At 36.4% G+C, this 16,156-nt stretch overlaps 2 protein-coding genes across 4 annotated transcripts in view; one reads left to right on the plus strand and one right to left on the minus strand.

Annotated features, from left to right (window-relative positions):
- The window catches only part of LOC141502398 (membrane protein BRI3-like), a 40,635-nt gene extending 27,431 nt beyond the window's left edge, over positions 1 to 13,204 (plus strand). The window contains exon 3 of the mRNA XM_074207117.1: positions 12,518 to 13,204. Coding sequence (XP_074063218.1) covers positions 12,518 to 12,650 — 133 coding nt within the window. The 3' untranslated portion in view covers positions 12,651 to 13,204. The remainder of the gene's footprint in view (positions 1 to 12,517) is intronic.
- A 1,563-nt stretch (positions 13,205 to 14,767) lies between these two features.
- LOC141502397 (BAR/IMD domain-containing adapter protein 2-like 1) overlaps positions 14,768 to 16,156 on the minus strand; it is a 37,289-nt gene continuing 35,900 nt past the window's right edge. For 2 of the 3 annotated variants that reach the window (XM_074207116.1, XM_074207115.1), the window contains one exon: positions 14,768 to 15,802. In XM_074207116.1, the coding sequence (XP_074063217.1) occupies positions 15,752 to 15,802 (51 nt within the window). In that variant the 3' untranslated portion in view covers positions 14,768 to 15,751. The remainder of the gene's footprint in view (positions 15,803 to 16,156) is intronic. The other variant, XR_012472516.1, reaches the window with a different exon arrangement.

A 16,156-nucleotide genomic window follows, 5' to 3' on the forward strand; every position in this document is an offset into this window, starting at 1 on the left:
AATCTTACTATGTATGTATATATAAATGATGTAATGACTTGCTTCTTTGGGGGAATATGGGGTAGCTAGATGCCATAGTGAATAGAGAGCCAGAGCTGGAGTCAGGAAGACTCATCTCCCTGAGTTCAAATTTGATTTCAGATACTTATTAGCTGTATAATCCTGAGCAAGTCACTTAACCCCATTTGACTGTTATCTCATCTGTAAAATGAGCTAGAGAAGGAAATGGCAAACCAATCCAGTGTCTTTACTAAAAAAAAAAAAAAAACCCAAATGGGGTCACAGAGACTTGTCACAAGTCTATGAAAAAATTGAAAAAAAATGAGTAGTGTATATGTCATCCAGTAGTAAAACTTGTAGTGTAGGATATAGCTGGAAGATTATATGTGATTACTTAAAATAATCCTCAAATCACTCAGTGTTGGGAAAACAGAAGTATACCATCTAATTTATAAGCTTGTTTTTGGTTTAGGATTGGACCAAGATATTGGTTTTTTTTCTCACCATAAATGTGCATTCATTTTTAAAAATGTAAGGTGTACAGCTACTTTGGGGAGAACTTATAGCAAAGGAACCAGATTTAGCATTCTCCCTCCCCACTTTTTTAGGTTAGTTTGTGCTCTAATTTCTAGTGACCTCTTTTAGGTAAAGAACTAGAATGGTTGTCATTAATTGAAATTGGTCATGATGGACTTCAAAGTTTGTGAGGGAGATATTTTTGTAGTTTTTAACTTGAAAAGGCAATCCTAAGAAGTCTTTTTTTTTTGTGAGCAAACTGGGATGTTTTCCAGGAAAGCCTTTGTGAATCACCGTATCTTAGCTAAGACAGTTTACATAATCACGCTGCTTCATTAAACAGACTTTTTTCTGGAGGAGTCAGCCTTTCTCTGGAAAACATTTAAGGGCTTCACTCAATGGGACCAATCTAGTGAGGGGTTTTACTGTATTGGCTACATGGTTTTCTTTTCACTTTTGTATTTCTAGTTCCTTAAACAGTGTGTTACACACAGTATGTACTTGACAAGAATTTGCTGTGGAAGAAGCTTATATTTCTGTATTGTTTGCATAATTCTTCATCATGTATTATCTTATTTTATTCTCAGAACAATTTTTTGAAGCATGTGTTGCTGTTAACCTCTGAGGCTCAGAAGTTAAATGATTGCCCAGGGGTTGCATAGCTATTAAATGTCTGAGAAAAGATTCATACCCATATCTCCTCACTCTATGAATCTCTCTACACAACTTCTGGCTACCAAGAAGGGAGAGGGGTCCTGATTTGGAGTCAGGAGATGTAGATTTGAATGCTGTCTTTTGTCCTTAGGAGCTTTGTGACTTTGTAGAAGCCACTTTACATTTCTTTAGTCTTAAGTTTTCCCATCTATCAAATTGGGATATTACTTGGCCACTTATATTTTTATAAACCTTAAAAGTATAGAAATGTGAGTCTCCTCTATCTCAGCAGTTTTCCACCCTCTGTTCCAAATTAGCTAGTTACAAATAGTCATTTTGTTAAAACTTGCACATAGATAGAATGCCAGGTAGATTGAAGGGAAGGAGGGTGGACCCTTTGGTTTGCCTGGATCTTTGCTAAGTAAATATGTACTTTGAACTTATGTTCTAAAGAAGTACTGCATTGATATTAATTGATGATACTGAGTTTTAGCATTTTAAACCAGAATATTGATCCTGTTTCTGGTAAGATAAAATTGAATTCTTCTCTCTTTCAGTAAGTTCTTATAATTTATGACCCAGGTTATGATATTAAGTTTTTAAGACTTTTGTTAGGTCATGGCTGAATTTATGTTTTTTGTATCGTTAAATCGTTAAATAATCAGTCAGTCAGTCATTAAACATTATTAATTACTAGACCCTGTGCTAAGTCCTTCAAATGCAAAAAAAGGCAAAAGACAGGCCCTGTTCTCGGGGAGCTCTTAATGTAATTGTCTGTTACGTAGATCATATTGGAGGGGAGACGATGGAGTCACCATTAGTAGAATGTGCTCTTTGAGTTATTTTCTCTGATATAGACCTTCTCAAAAGTACCCCTTGTATTTCTTCTTTGAAACCATAGACCATTTGAAAAATGATCTGTTACTATGAGACAAATTTTAAAGATCCTCTTTGGGGATTGAACTCATAAAACCTTGGTTGACTTGATCAGTTTAGTATTTGAACCAATAGATCTATTACTGGGTAATCAGATGTACAACTTCCTTTATGAATTCTATAGAATAGTACATAGAAAAATGTGAGTCACCACTCTTCCTGTCATGTGGTTTTCATAATGGTTCTGGAGAGGAAGTTGTATATACTTCTTCTTCCCTGACACTTAGCTGAATGACTGGTTCTCTAGGCTGCATTGAAGGTCAGAGACTGAACTTGTGCAGTAATTCACAAGTGAAACTAGGGAGTTGTCAAAAGTGCTTTTTGCTCCTGGGCTTCTCCAACCTAGCTCGCCCTCCCCACCCAAAGGAGAGTTTGAACTTTGAAGTTGCCTCATTTTGTAGTGTTGGTACTCTGAGTTTCCTTATGGAAGTTATTCCTTTTGAAGATTTAAATCACAGCAACTTGGAGAGAAGCTGAATGAAAGTGTTAAATGCAAACTTTGGACTTTGGATCAGGAGGCCTAGGTTTAGTCTTGCCTGTGCCACTAACTATATTTTCTTAGGCTAGTCACTTGACCTCTGTAGTCCCAACTCCTTTATTTTCAGATAGGGAAACTGAAACTTGTAGCATTAATGACTTGTCTCCAATTTTGTGGCTAGTTAATGGTATAGCTGAGACTAGAACACAAATTTCCACCATTGAATCCAACCCATGAATACTTAGCATGTGTTGTAGACCATCCTTAATATGTTAGACTGTCTCCTGAATGATAGTGGAAAACAAAATAAATTGTTATCTAGATCAGGGGCTTTATTTCTTTTTAAGTTTTTGCAAGGCAAATGGGGTTAAGTGGCTTGCCCAAGGCCACACAGCTAGATAATTATTAAGTGTCTGAGACCGGATTTGAACCCAGGTACTCCTGACTCCAAGGCTGATGCTTTATCCACTACGCCACCTAGCCGCCCCAGATCAGGGGCTCTTGACCTGGGATGTACAGATTTCTAAGGGTTTTATGGATTTCATTTTTTTTGAGGGAGTGTCTGAATTTGTATAGGGGAAAAATAGCATTTATTTCAATATGATTGATTTCCTCTGAAATCTTGGTATTATAATTTTATGCAGCATTATTCTGGGAAGGTCTTTTGGCTTCACCAAACTGTCCATGAAGGACCCTATGATATAGAGGAGACTAAGAAGCTTCGATTTGGGGGCAAGTAGGATGCTCAGTGTATAGAGCAACAGACCTATCTCAGAGACTGGATGCTTATAAGCTGGACAGGTCACTTAACCCTGAATGTCTTGTGGTGAAGGTTGGGGGGGGGGGAGAACCTCTGATTTGAAGCAGCCTTTTAAGGTAATACTTAAGCAGAATCTCCAATGGCAGACTTGGAGTCTTTCCAGCCAGGTGAACCTAGAATGGAGCATCAGAATATCACTCCCATTTTTCTTGGAAAAGCAACTGAGGTTTAACTTGTAAGGGACATGTTAATAACTCTTGAAATCCACTGTTCTTTTCATTTGTTAATAAAAGCCCATTTGGAGTGTTTAAGTCAATCTTCTGTATAGGAAGAATTTTTAAAAAGAAATCTAAGGGGTGGCTAGGTGGCGCAGTGGATAGAGCACTGGCCCTGGAGTCAGGAGTACCTGAGTTCAAATGCAGCCTCAGACACTTAATAATTACCTAGCTGTGTGGCCTTGGGCAAGCCACTTAACCCCATTGCCTTGCAAAAAACTAAAAAAAAAAAAAAAGAAATCTAAGGCTGTCAGGTCTTCTCCCAAATTTGGTGCCAACATCTGCTGCTGCAATCGAATCTCTGAGACAAGATGGGTGAAATTTGGAGACAATATATTGGGCTGTGTTGGGTGCCTGGTGACTAAGGTTGCATGTAATCTCAGTTGGAGTATTGTGGCCATCCACGATCCCTTCAGTGACCTCAATTATACATGGTTCATATGTTTCATTATGATTCTTCCCATGGCAAGTTCAAGGACACATACTATCAAGCCTAAGAATGGAAGGCTGGTGATCAATGGAATAGTCATTACCATCTTCTAGGAGTGAGATCCCACCAGTATTAAATAGGAAGATATTGCAGAGTCCACTGGTGTCTTTATCACCCTGGAATAGACCAGAATCTACTTGAAAGGTAGAGCTAAGAGGATCACTATCTCTGCTACCTCTATGTTCATGATGGGAACAAACCATGAGGAAAAAGATAATAATTGTCAGTGATACCTTCTGCCCTACCAACTGCTTGACCTCTTTGGCCAAGGTCAATCATGACAACTTTTGCATTGTGGGAAGACTCATGACCACAGTCATAACATTACTGCAACCCAGAAGAGAGTCATGACCCTCTGTCAAGCTGTGATTGTGATGGATGTGTTATTTCCAAAAACATCAACTGTGTTTCTTTCCCTTGGTGTTGCTATGACTGTGGGCAAGGTTATACCAAAACTGAATGGGAAGCTCACAGTCATGACCTTCTGTCTTCCTGTTCCTGGTATATCTATTGTGGATCTGACATGATGCGTGAAGAAACCTGTCAGATAATGATGAAATCAAGAAAGTGGTGAAGCATCAGAAGGACCCTTAAGAACATCTTGGGCTACACCGAGAAAACTCATATATGTTTGATGTCGTCAAGTTCATTTCCTGGTATGACAGTGAGTATGGTTATAGCAATAGGGTATTAGATGTCATGGTCCACATTGTCTCCTAGGATTAAAATAGAAAACCATGGATCCTTGTTTCCAGCCAAAAAGATCCTAATCCCTCTCCCTATACTGGGAATCCCATGCACTATTCACATTCTTACCCCAAAATGGCCCTTTAGTAAGGGAGAGAAACAGAGTCCCATATTCTATATCATCAATAAAGCCACCATATTCATTGCTTTCTTGCTTAAAAAATATCAGGGATATAAAATCATTTAATCTCGACCCCCCCCAATTCTCTTTTCCCCCCTTTTACAGTCTAAAACTTCAAATAATCCTAGAGAGGTGAAGAGTGAGAAAATAGCAAGGAGATTATGTAAAAGGCTTAGATAATTGAAAATACTTCATACTCTAAAATACTTTGCTCCCCAGAGAACTTGATCAAAAAGGTTTCTATAGGATCAAAAGTCCTTCTCAAAATATGTGTAACTGTTAAATAACTATCCATTGTGGGACTTTGACTTAAAACCATTCACTTTCTGAATCATGTTAAAATCATAAGAGCAGAATGAATACATTTCCCACACCCATTTTAGAGAGGGTCCATTGAATTTTTAACATAGACTTTTGAATTGCAATACGGAGGGCTGGCTTCCTAGCCCCTTGAATTATGTATGTGTTTACCCATACTGATTTTGCCAAGCCACCAGACCCCAGATTCTACCCTCAGTTTCTTCTGGTTTCTCAGTTCTCTCTTTTAAATTATCTGGGTTATGTTTAGATATAAGACCACAGAATCATAGAATTTACTTCATTATTTTAAAGATTGAGGAAATAGATCTAAATGATGTGACAGGATTTTCGTGATTATTCTTTGGGAGAAATGCAACATGGTAGAGTGAGGAAAATGGGGAAACCTGGGTTCTAATCCTGTCTCTGTTTACCAACTAACCTAGGGACTTGAAGGTTCCCTTCTTTAGAAAAAGAATTTGAACTAGATGCTTTCTAAGGTTTATTTCCAGCTATGTTCTGATTTTTTTTTTTGATAGTAACTTTCATGTTGCTTTTATCACTGTTAATGTTTCAAAAAAAAAATGAATGAATTGGAAGTTTCCAGATTGAGATATTATTGTTTCATGGTAGACTGGTATAAATAACATGATCTCCTGTAGGTTATTGATCTCCAGGGTTTGAGAAACACCTAGTAATTATCCTTATCAAGTCTTGAGCAGGCTGCTCAAAGTAGGCTTTATTTTAGCCTGGATCTTTAGTTAAATTCAGTAGTAGGAAAGCTGCTTGAGGGCAAGAGCAGTTCATTTTTGTATTCCCAGCACATAGGCATAATGACTTGCACATAATTTGTATTAAATACATAAGTAGATCCTTACTGAGTGAAATCCAAACTGAATTTATTATTGGTTGTGAGGGTAAAACTATGAAACCAGAAGACAGACTTCTGGCTGGTTTGATCACTTTAAGCAACTTAGAATTAGAATGATATTTTATAGTCTCATTATGACAAATTTTTTATTCTTTATCAACCAGACAGTGGAAGAGAACTGGCTTTACAATAATTGTTCCTCAGATATGTATAGCTTTTTTCCCCTTCATCTTTCATTCCTTTTTATTTTATTGGAATGTTTAATCCATTATTAAAGTTTTGAAAGTTAGATTTATATTTTGCTCCATTTATCTTTTTTTAAACATTCATTTTTTTTAACAATTTAAGTTTCAAATTCTCTTCCTTCTCTCTTTCTTCCCTCCTCTTGGAAATGAACAATTTTTTAAAATTTAATATTTTTCTTTTTAATATTTTATTTTTCCAACAGCATGTAAAAGTTTTTAATATTTGCTTTTAAAAGAAATGAAAATGACTTTCTGAAGAAGCTGAAAACCAGAAAGTAGAGATACTGCTTGGGGAGTTGGTGGAGGGGTAAAGAAGAGCTATTCTTTGCATGAGACCAGCCAGTGAAAAAGCTGTAGGGGAGAGAGCTTCTTGTCTCACAGGATAGAACCATCCTTGAAAGGGTGTGGTGACTGAGGGTAGGAGAGGCTAGCTCATGAAAGGATTTTATATTTGATCCTGAATTCACTGGAGTTTATTGAGCTAGGGATGTGTTTTGAATGATGTGGTCAGAACTTTAGGAAGGTCATTTTGACAGATGCATGGAAGAAAGACTGGAATGAAGAGACACCTGTGGGCACCTAGACACTTATGAGACCACCCAGAAGGCTACTGTATTAGTTTTGGCTTAAGGGGAATAAAGGGTTTCACCAGGGTGGTGGTAGTTTCATAGTAGAGAAGGGTAAGTGTACAAGAGTTGTTAAAAAGGTAAAATCAATAATACTTGGCCTCAGATTGTATCTGAGAGATTGACTTAGAAGTTAGGATGGCATCTAGGTTTCTAGCATGGGTGACTGAGAGGATGGTGGTGTTCTCCACTATAACAGGGAAATTTAGAAGGGGAGAGGGTTTGGAGGAAAAGATGAGTTCTATTTTGGGCATGTTTAATTTAAGACATTCAGTTTGAGATGTCTAATGGGCAGCTGAAGATGTGAGACTGGACATCACAAAGAAAAGTTGGGTCTGGATATGATTTGAAAATCATCAGCATAGCAGTAACCATGGGAGCTGTTGAGATCTCTTAAGTGAAATAGTATAGAAGGAAAAGAGGAAACTTTCATGGTTAGCATGCATGATCTGGATGAAGAATCTAACAAAGGAGATTGAGGAGAGGTCAGATAATAGGAGAACCAGGAAAAAAAGGAGGGTGGTGTCCTGAAAATCCAGAGGAAAAGTGCATCAGGAGAAGGTGTGATCGAGTGTTGGAAGCAGCAGAGATTAAGGGTAAGGATTGAGAAGAGCCACTGGATTGAGATCATTAGTAACTTTTGAGAGCAGTCTCAGTTGATGAGGATGGAAACCAACTATAGAGCATTAAGAAGAGAGTGAAAGGAGAGAAGTAATGGGAGTCCTCATGTCAGGAGATAGATGTGATAAGAGGGGAAGAATGAAGTATTTTGAGTAAGGGGAAACAGAATTTTTCTGAGGAATGTAGAAATTGACAGCAGTATATATTAATCTTAATAAGTTCTCAAAAACTTATAAATAAAAGCCTCCCCCTGCCCCCCTTAAAAGAAAGGTTACATGTCTTACTGAACAAAGGGAAAGGAGACCAAGGCTAAATAACATGTTTCTGAAAGTCTGTGATAGATCTGCATGTGATCTATTTCACTGGCTCAAGGTCAGAGCTTATTATACCCAGGAATAAGGAGAATACAGTCATATGTATTTTAAACTCTTGTAAGGTTTCATTCAAGCCAAGTGGATTGGAATGAGATAGCTTTTGTCCTTTTCAGAGTGGGGTCCTTAAAGCTGTCAACATCAAGTCTTGTTTTGACCTAGATCAGGAGAATTCTTTTGCATAATCATGGTATTTATACACTGGATGGGATCAGATCATGAAGATAATGAAGGACTGACCTGGGACAAAAATTCTTGTTTTCTGACTCTGCCTTGTTTGCCTCTGTAAGTGAAAATTTGAGGCAAACTTAAAATGGGGACCAGGTAAATTTGTGAGTGATAGTAGATTTAAATTAGGAAAGAGAGTAGGGGGTGGAGATGAATGTGATGTGAAATGGCAGAGCAATTTTACAATTTTTCCTCTTGTACCTGATTCTCATAGTAAAACAGTGATAGAAATGGTTTGTTCATAGGCTGAGGTTGTCAGTTCATTTTATTTCCTCACTTTCTCTTTAGTGCCTTGCCTTTTTGGAGCAAGATAACCTTGTCTACCTTTTGTGTTGCCTTATTTGATAAGTCTCTTTGGCAACTATTGGATATTAATTAACTTGGAACTCATTTAAACAGTTTTTAAGTTTGATTCTATCCAGAAACTGTTTGGAGAACAACTGCAAAGTTAGTGGTATTTACATATATAACCTATAGACAGAGATGAATCTATCACTTCAACATAGACCTAAAAATAGTTGCCCATTTTGTAAATGAAATTATTGCTGGTGGAGGACAGGACCTGAATTCAAATTTGGTCTCAGACACTTAAAAATTACCTGTGTGACTTCGGGCAAGTCAGTTTAACCTCATTGCCTTGCAAAAAACAAAACACCAGATTCTTGCTGAAATTGTCAGAGTACCATACTCATAAAAATGGAGCTAAACTTTCTCATGAAATTGGCCTTCCAGGTGTAGTGACTGATGTAGCCTTAACATTTGATTATGGAGAGCCATATAAAATTTTTCTAAGAAACTACATAGTTTGCAGTTAAAGAAGCATTTTGCATTGCATTTCCTTGTCTGGATTTAAAAATTTCTTTCCTTTCCTTTCCTTCTTGGAAGGAAGATTGTTTTTCTGTGTAAAACTTGTACATAATCTATGTAAAACACTGAGTGTCACTTCATTTTAACTTGTTAGTCTATATTTACAAAAGGTTCGCCTTTATTTTAGTATTAAAGTACAGACTATAGTAACTTGTATTTGTTTTATGTTCCAATTCTTTTTTAAAAAATTAATTTGGCTTGGATTTTTTTTTATTATTTTTAAATTTTTTTACCCCCAGCTATATGCAAAGGCAAGTTTTAACATTTACTTCTAAAACCTTGAGTTTCAAATTCTCTCCCCTTCCTCCTATCTCACTCCCCCCCATTGAAAAAAGCAAGTTACTTGGTATAGGTTAAAAATATGTAGCTATGAAACACATTACTACAATAGTCACCTTGTAAAAGTAAACATACCCCCCCCCCAAAGAAAGAGAAATCTCAAGAAAAATAAAGAGGAAAAAATAAAGTATGGTTCAGTCTGATTCAGACATCAGTTCTTATTTGGGATGGATAGCATTCTTTAGTCCATCAGAAATATTGCTTCAGTGTCCCCCCCCCCCCCAGTTGCTATTACTAGCTGTATTTGCCTCCATTCTATTTCTCCCAACCCCCATTTAATCTATTCTCTCTCCTTTCACCCTTCTCCCAGTCTTCCCTCTCTTCTATCACATATACCCCCCATCCCTTTCCTTACCTATTTTCCCTCTAGTAAGATAAGATTTCTGTACCCAATTGAGTGTATTTATTATTTCCTCTCTGAGCCACTTCCGATGAGAGTGAAGGCTCACTCACACCCCCTCACCTTTTCCCCTCCTCCACTCCATTGGAAAAGCTTTTTCTTGCCTCTTTTATGTGAAATATCTTAGCCCATTCTACCTCTTCTTTATCTCCCAGTACATTCCTTTCTTGCCCATTAACTCCATCTTTATAATATATTATACTTTCAGATTCAACTCCCTTCTGTTGTCTATATATGCTCTAAATGCCCTAATGAGTTTCCAGTATTATTTTCCTATGCAGGTATACAAGCAGTTCAACATCATTAAATTCTTCATAATTAGCCTTTCCCTTCTACCCTCTCAATGCTTCACCTGAGTCTTGTACTTGAAGATCAGATTTTTCTCTTCAGCTCTGGTCATTTCATCCGGAAAGTTTTGAAAGTCCCCGTTTCATTGAATGTCCATCTTATCCCCTGAATGAGTATGTTAGGTTTTGTTGGGTAGTTGATTTCTTGGTTGTAAACCAAGCTCTTTTGCCTTCTGTAATAACATATTCCAGCCTTATGAGCCCTTAATGTAGAATCTGCTAAATCCTGACTAGCTCTATGATATTTGAATTGTTTCTTTCTGGCTGCTTGTAATATTTATTCCTTGAGAGTTATGAAATTTGGCTATAATATTCCTGGCAGTTTTCATTTTGGGATCTCTCAGAAGGTGATTGGTGGAGCCCCTCAATTTCTATTTTTACCCTCTGCTTCTAGGATATCAGGATGATTTTCCTGGATAATTTGGAAAGATGAAATCTAGGGTCTTTTTTTTGGACATGACTTTCAGGTAGTAAAATAATTTTTTTTTTTAGGTTTTTGCAAGGCAAATGGGGTTAAGTGGCTTGCCCAAGGCCACACAGCTAGGTAATTATTGAGTGTCTGAGTCCGGATTTGAACTCCAGGGTTGGTGCTCTATCCACTGCGCCAACTAGCTGCCCCAGTACAATAATTTTTAAATTTATCTCTTTGGATCTGTTTTTCAGATTGTTTTTCCAATGAGATATTTCACATATTCTAGTTTTTCATTCCTTTATTTTATTGTTTCTTGATTTCTTATAAAGTCATCAGCTTCTTTTAGCTCCATTCCACATTTGAAGTAATTATTTTCTACAGAGAGCTTTTTTATCTCCTTTTCCATCCAGCCAGTTCTGCTCTGTAATTCTGGTTCTTCTCATTGGCCTTTTGAATTGCTTTTTTTTATTTGACCCAAACTGATCTTTAAGATGTTATTTTCTTCATTTTTTTTTTGTAATTCCTTCCCAAGCTGCTAACTTGGTTTGCATGATTAGCTTTGACCTTTTTATCTTCTGAATGTGTATTTTGATCCTCAAAAGGATAAAAGTAATTATGACTTGATTTTAACTCTTTGTTAAGTTGGGGCTCTGCTTCCAGGATGGACGCAGGGCACACTGTCCCAAGCTTTTGAGGATTTTTGCCGCTTTTTCAGGGATACCCCCCACAGGACCTCAATTCCTCCAAGATCTTAGGAGAGAATCTGACCGCTCTCCTGTGCTCTGGTCTGTGGATGACCACAATCACACCCCTTAGCCCTCACACTGTGAGGAAGGTCCCTGCTCTGCTTTGGCAGTAAAACTCCTTTTCCTGAAACTTGAGTCCCAGATTTTCACCTGTAGCTGAGTATGGGTAAAGCAACAGAGTCCTGCCTCAGAGATAGGAAAGAGACCTTTGCAGTCTCCCCTGACCCCCTTATTGACTGTGGTGCTCTGACCACATACCTGTTCCTGGTCCCTGGCGGGGGGGGGGGGGGGTCTATGTTGGACTGGGCTCCTCTCTCCTCCTGGTGTAGCAGTTTTCCTGTTGCCTTTCCCAATTGTCCTTGGCAATCCTTGGGCTGAGAGGTCTGAAAACCACCCCTGCTGCCAAGGACCCAGGTGCCCCCAAGCCTGTTTCTAAATGGTTGAAGCTGGTTTGCTGTAGCCCTTTCTGACCCTGATATAACTTTCCTTTGGATCTTCCAAGTTGTCTTGGGCTGGAAAATTGTTTCACTCAGTCTTTTTGGTGGGTTGTACCACTCTAGAATATTGGTTAGAATCATTATTCAAAGGTATTTGGAGTAGTCGAAGGGAGAGTTTGTGGGAATTCCTGCCTTTACTCTTCCATCTTGAATCTATATGTCCAAATTCTTGCCTTTTCCCATGGTTCTGTGTCCTGATTTACTCAGAGGAATGAAATGAATTTTATGGTGAATAAGTGTGAGTTCTCACCTTCCTCCCATTATGAAGTCATGATTACCTTTTCATGTGATTTTTCTTTTGATTGAAATAGAGCTAATTAAGTTGAAGGTTATTAAAATATACTTTTTTGGGGGTAAATAAGCCCTACAATTATGGTACACGGTGTGAACTTATGTTATTGGACTAAATGAATTAATCCTTATGGGTCAAGGCTCCTTTTAGTTAAAATGTTTTAACTTCTCTAACTTTGAAATATGTGATAACTGTTAAATCATTAACCCTATGTCTACTTACTGTGATTGATAAGAGAAAGTAGATGAAGCAATCAGTTTGAACCTTAATTTCTCCATCTGTAAAATGGTTATTTTTATCTAGGAAGAAGTTTCCAGTCAATATTCTTAAATCAAACCGACTTACAATGTATGCATAACTTTTTTTCTTTCTCTCCCACAGAGTTGGTGTTTTGGAAGAGTCTTTCACCTGCCTAGGTATCTTATTGGCCATTCTCTTCTTTCCCTTTGGACTTATCTGCTGTTTTGCTTTGAGAAGGCAAAAATGCCCTAACTGTGGAGTAGTTTATCTTTAAATGGAACAACACAATCCAGCTTTCCTATCCCCACTTTTCTTTTTTCTAATGTAAATGTCTTGTATAATAGCTTTATTTGATCAAATATCAGAACTGTTTTGTAAGGTGTGATGGGATAGCCAATGTTTCATGGGCTTGCAGAATATGGGAAAAAAAGCAAACTTGCTTTCAAAGTTGATGACAATTCTGATATAAAAACACTGCTTTTTTTTGCAGTTTTCACTTTGCAAATTGAGAAATGCTGTTTTTATAAATGAGGTTCATACTATTTTAACTGGTCCTGCTTAATTTGATGTTTGCACATTGTCACCTCTGTATATTTTTAAAAAATAAAGTTAACTCACCTCAACTCTGACTTCAATCATTATCTTGAAATTAAGTGCAGAGCATCATGGTAAAACTCATATGTGACTAGAATGTTGGACAAGTTTTGTTATGAACAGTGAATTTGTAAATTCCTTTATTTCTAAAATATATGTAATTCTAAAAACTACCTTTGAGTAAGTTAATTCTATTTATTCCAAAAACAGCCTACTGACAACTTTTATTTTAAATATGTGTGTGTATGTGTGTGTGTGTCTATATATATATATACATATATATATATATATATGTATATATATATATATATATATATAGAGAGAGAGAGAGAGAGAGAGAGAGTTTGCTATATCTTCTGGAACACATGAATTATGCTTTTTATACACTGTAATTTTGGATAGACCTGTTATTTCACAAGCTATATCACTGGTACTCTAAGAAGCCTTAATCTCACTGTGTGGATGAGAAATGGCAGGTAGGATTTGAACTTAATTCATATTCAGAATTTTTTTTTAATGTAGTAACTCAAATTAACTGAACAAAACTAAATGTTTCAATTGATTTTTTTTATTAAACTGCAATATTTTGAAATTTATCTAGCATATAACTTCACTCAAAATATAACTACAGATTTTTAAAATCCAAACAGAGCAGATTCCTCACAACATCCTTGTGAGGTAGGTAGGTAGTTAAGGTGACAGACAGACATAGGTATTACTCTACTAAGGACAGCAGTAGACTGGAAAACAGCAAGTTCACTACCTCAGTCTTCTAAGATTTGTTGTAGGCCCAGGGAAACAAAATCTTATCTCATTCCCTTTGCCCACCTGCTTGGCCTGTAAAGAACAATTAAACTTAGAGATTTAAAGGTAAATCTGTTTCTTAAATGCCCCGAATGAATATTTTTCAGTTACCATGAAGCCTCAATAGTTATTACACTTGGTGTTACTTATTTGTGGGATAGTCAGTTAACCTGTGTATTTAAGAGAACTACTCAAGGAAGAACAAAAATCTTCCATTCCAGGATAACATACCAGAGATCCTAATAATGTAATGTTAACAAATTTAAACATGAAGTTCTTCTGTTTGAATACAATAGTACTCAATAGTACAGCAGAGAGACAAGACTAGCTATTGTAAGAACTTAACTATCCTGAAGAAGCTTTATGTATATAAGCTTTTCTCTAATAGTAGCTAGGTTCCCAGAGCTACAGGATCTTACAAGCTGTTAAGAGGAGAATGACTTTTCATAAACACATACAGAAGACTGGGATAGCTGATCCACAATTGAAATTTTTTACACATCTTTGCATTTGACCTCTAATAACTGAGCTTAAGAAAAAGGTTACATTTGTGCACTCTAAATTTATGTTTATATAACCTGGAATAAAAATAGGGACACAAATTGGCTTAAATGTGAACATAAATTTCATGCAGGCAATAGATTAAATTTAAATGGTTGTATTCTTGATACTATCTGTTTCTCTCCCTCCCTCTCACCCCCCCCCCCCACTCACAAGGGGAGTATGTTATTCCACAATAGCCCTGGGACACTTCATTGGCTTTGAGAAAGTTTGGCTGTTTAACCTGTTGAATTTCAGATAAAACTAAATGAAATGGCATTTAAAAAAATTTTTTTTTAAGGGGCAGAGAGAAAAGGGGGGGGGTGAAATGGCATCTGATTAGCTTTCAGAGGCATAGCATTCTGGAGGTCCTAATTATTATCTCAGATGATTCAGTTAACACCCAATACAACAAGATAATCTCATTATTGAAGGTTGACCAAAGCAGTAATCTATTAATAAATGCTATTTGGGGCAAGCATATCACTCCCTTTTAAAGATGGAGAAACCTGTATTCATACCTCAAAGTAAATTCATGGTGTGAGACCCAGTAGAATAAAAAGATAGATCATTTAACGAATGCCTAAATTTAGAAGTCAAACTGGCCATTGTTTTGCATCTCATCATAGCTTTATTTAACATGGTATAATACAAGGATCCTGACATGCATCCTACATTGTACTCTATAATTTTATTTGTGAATTTGGAAGTACAACTTAATATTCAATAGTTTTTACAAGTTATTTCTTAGGAAGAAAAGTTCTAAAAATTTTTTGTGTGATGAGTATGATTTCTCCCAAGATATTGAGTATGTCTATTAGGGAAGGGAGAAAGATTCCCTTGTACAGTTCTGCACTTGGGGTTTGTATATTTTCATTTTAAAAAATAAAAATGTAAGTTAAAAAAACTAACAAACTTTACAATTTGAAATGGTATCTAAGTCAGCACAGGTAACTTATGATTTATGCTTGATGCAAATCCATGAAATATGAAATATTACAGTGCATGTTTAACCTTAAAGCAAAAGAATCATTTTTGCACCTGGTGGATGTAGAGAGCATGAAAGTAAAGATAACTGCTTATTTCTATAAAAGTAAGCATTTAAAAAATAGAATGCTATAACCCCCAAGAAAATCACTGGAACAGTTTATTTGGTTTGCTGAATAGATGAGCAAGAAAACATTTAAGTTATTAATTGTGATTATTACAATATATATTATATTCACTTAAAGACACTCAAATCTTATGAGCAATTATGATTTCCTTAATTTAACAGATTCATTGAAAACTGGAAAAACTTTTGTCATGTTTCCATTCCTATACAATGAAAGCAGATGTTAAACAAGATAATCATAATATTGAACATGTAGTTTACATGAGGAATAATGATGGGTATTAATTTCTTGATTCATTCATCGAATTACTGGTGCTGACCTGTCATTTGTCACTGTTGGTCGGAGTTTCACAGTAGCAAAAGGATTTTCTCCACTGCAAACCAAGAACAAAAAAGAATAGCCAGTTACTGAAGAAAAGCTTCAGAGATATTTGACTGCCAAATCTGAACTGGTATCTTAAATTTTAAGAAATTACATTTCTAACTCCCTTCTAACTTTCAGTACATTCTGCTTGTAAAAAGAATGAAAACAGAAATGCCACATCCTATCACATCTTACGATAAACTTAATTTTAACCACCCCAGTGAAACCAGTTTATATCAATACCAAGATTAAATTATTCATTCATTCATTCATTTATTTATTTGGCAAGGCAAATGGGGTTAAATAAATGGCTTGACCAAGGCCACACAGCTAGGTAATTATTAAGTGTCTGAGACCGGATTTG

The sequence above is a fragment of the Macrotis lagotis genome, chromosome X (genome assembly GCF_037893015.1).
Source record: "Macrotis lagotis isolate mMagLag1 chromosome X, bilby.v1.9.chrom.fasta, whole genome shotgun sequence".
Lineage (NCBI taxonomy): Eukaryota > Metazoa > Chordata > Mammalia > Peramelemorphia > Peramelidae > Macrotis > Macrotis lagotis.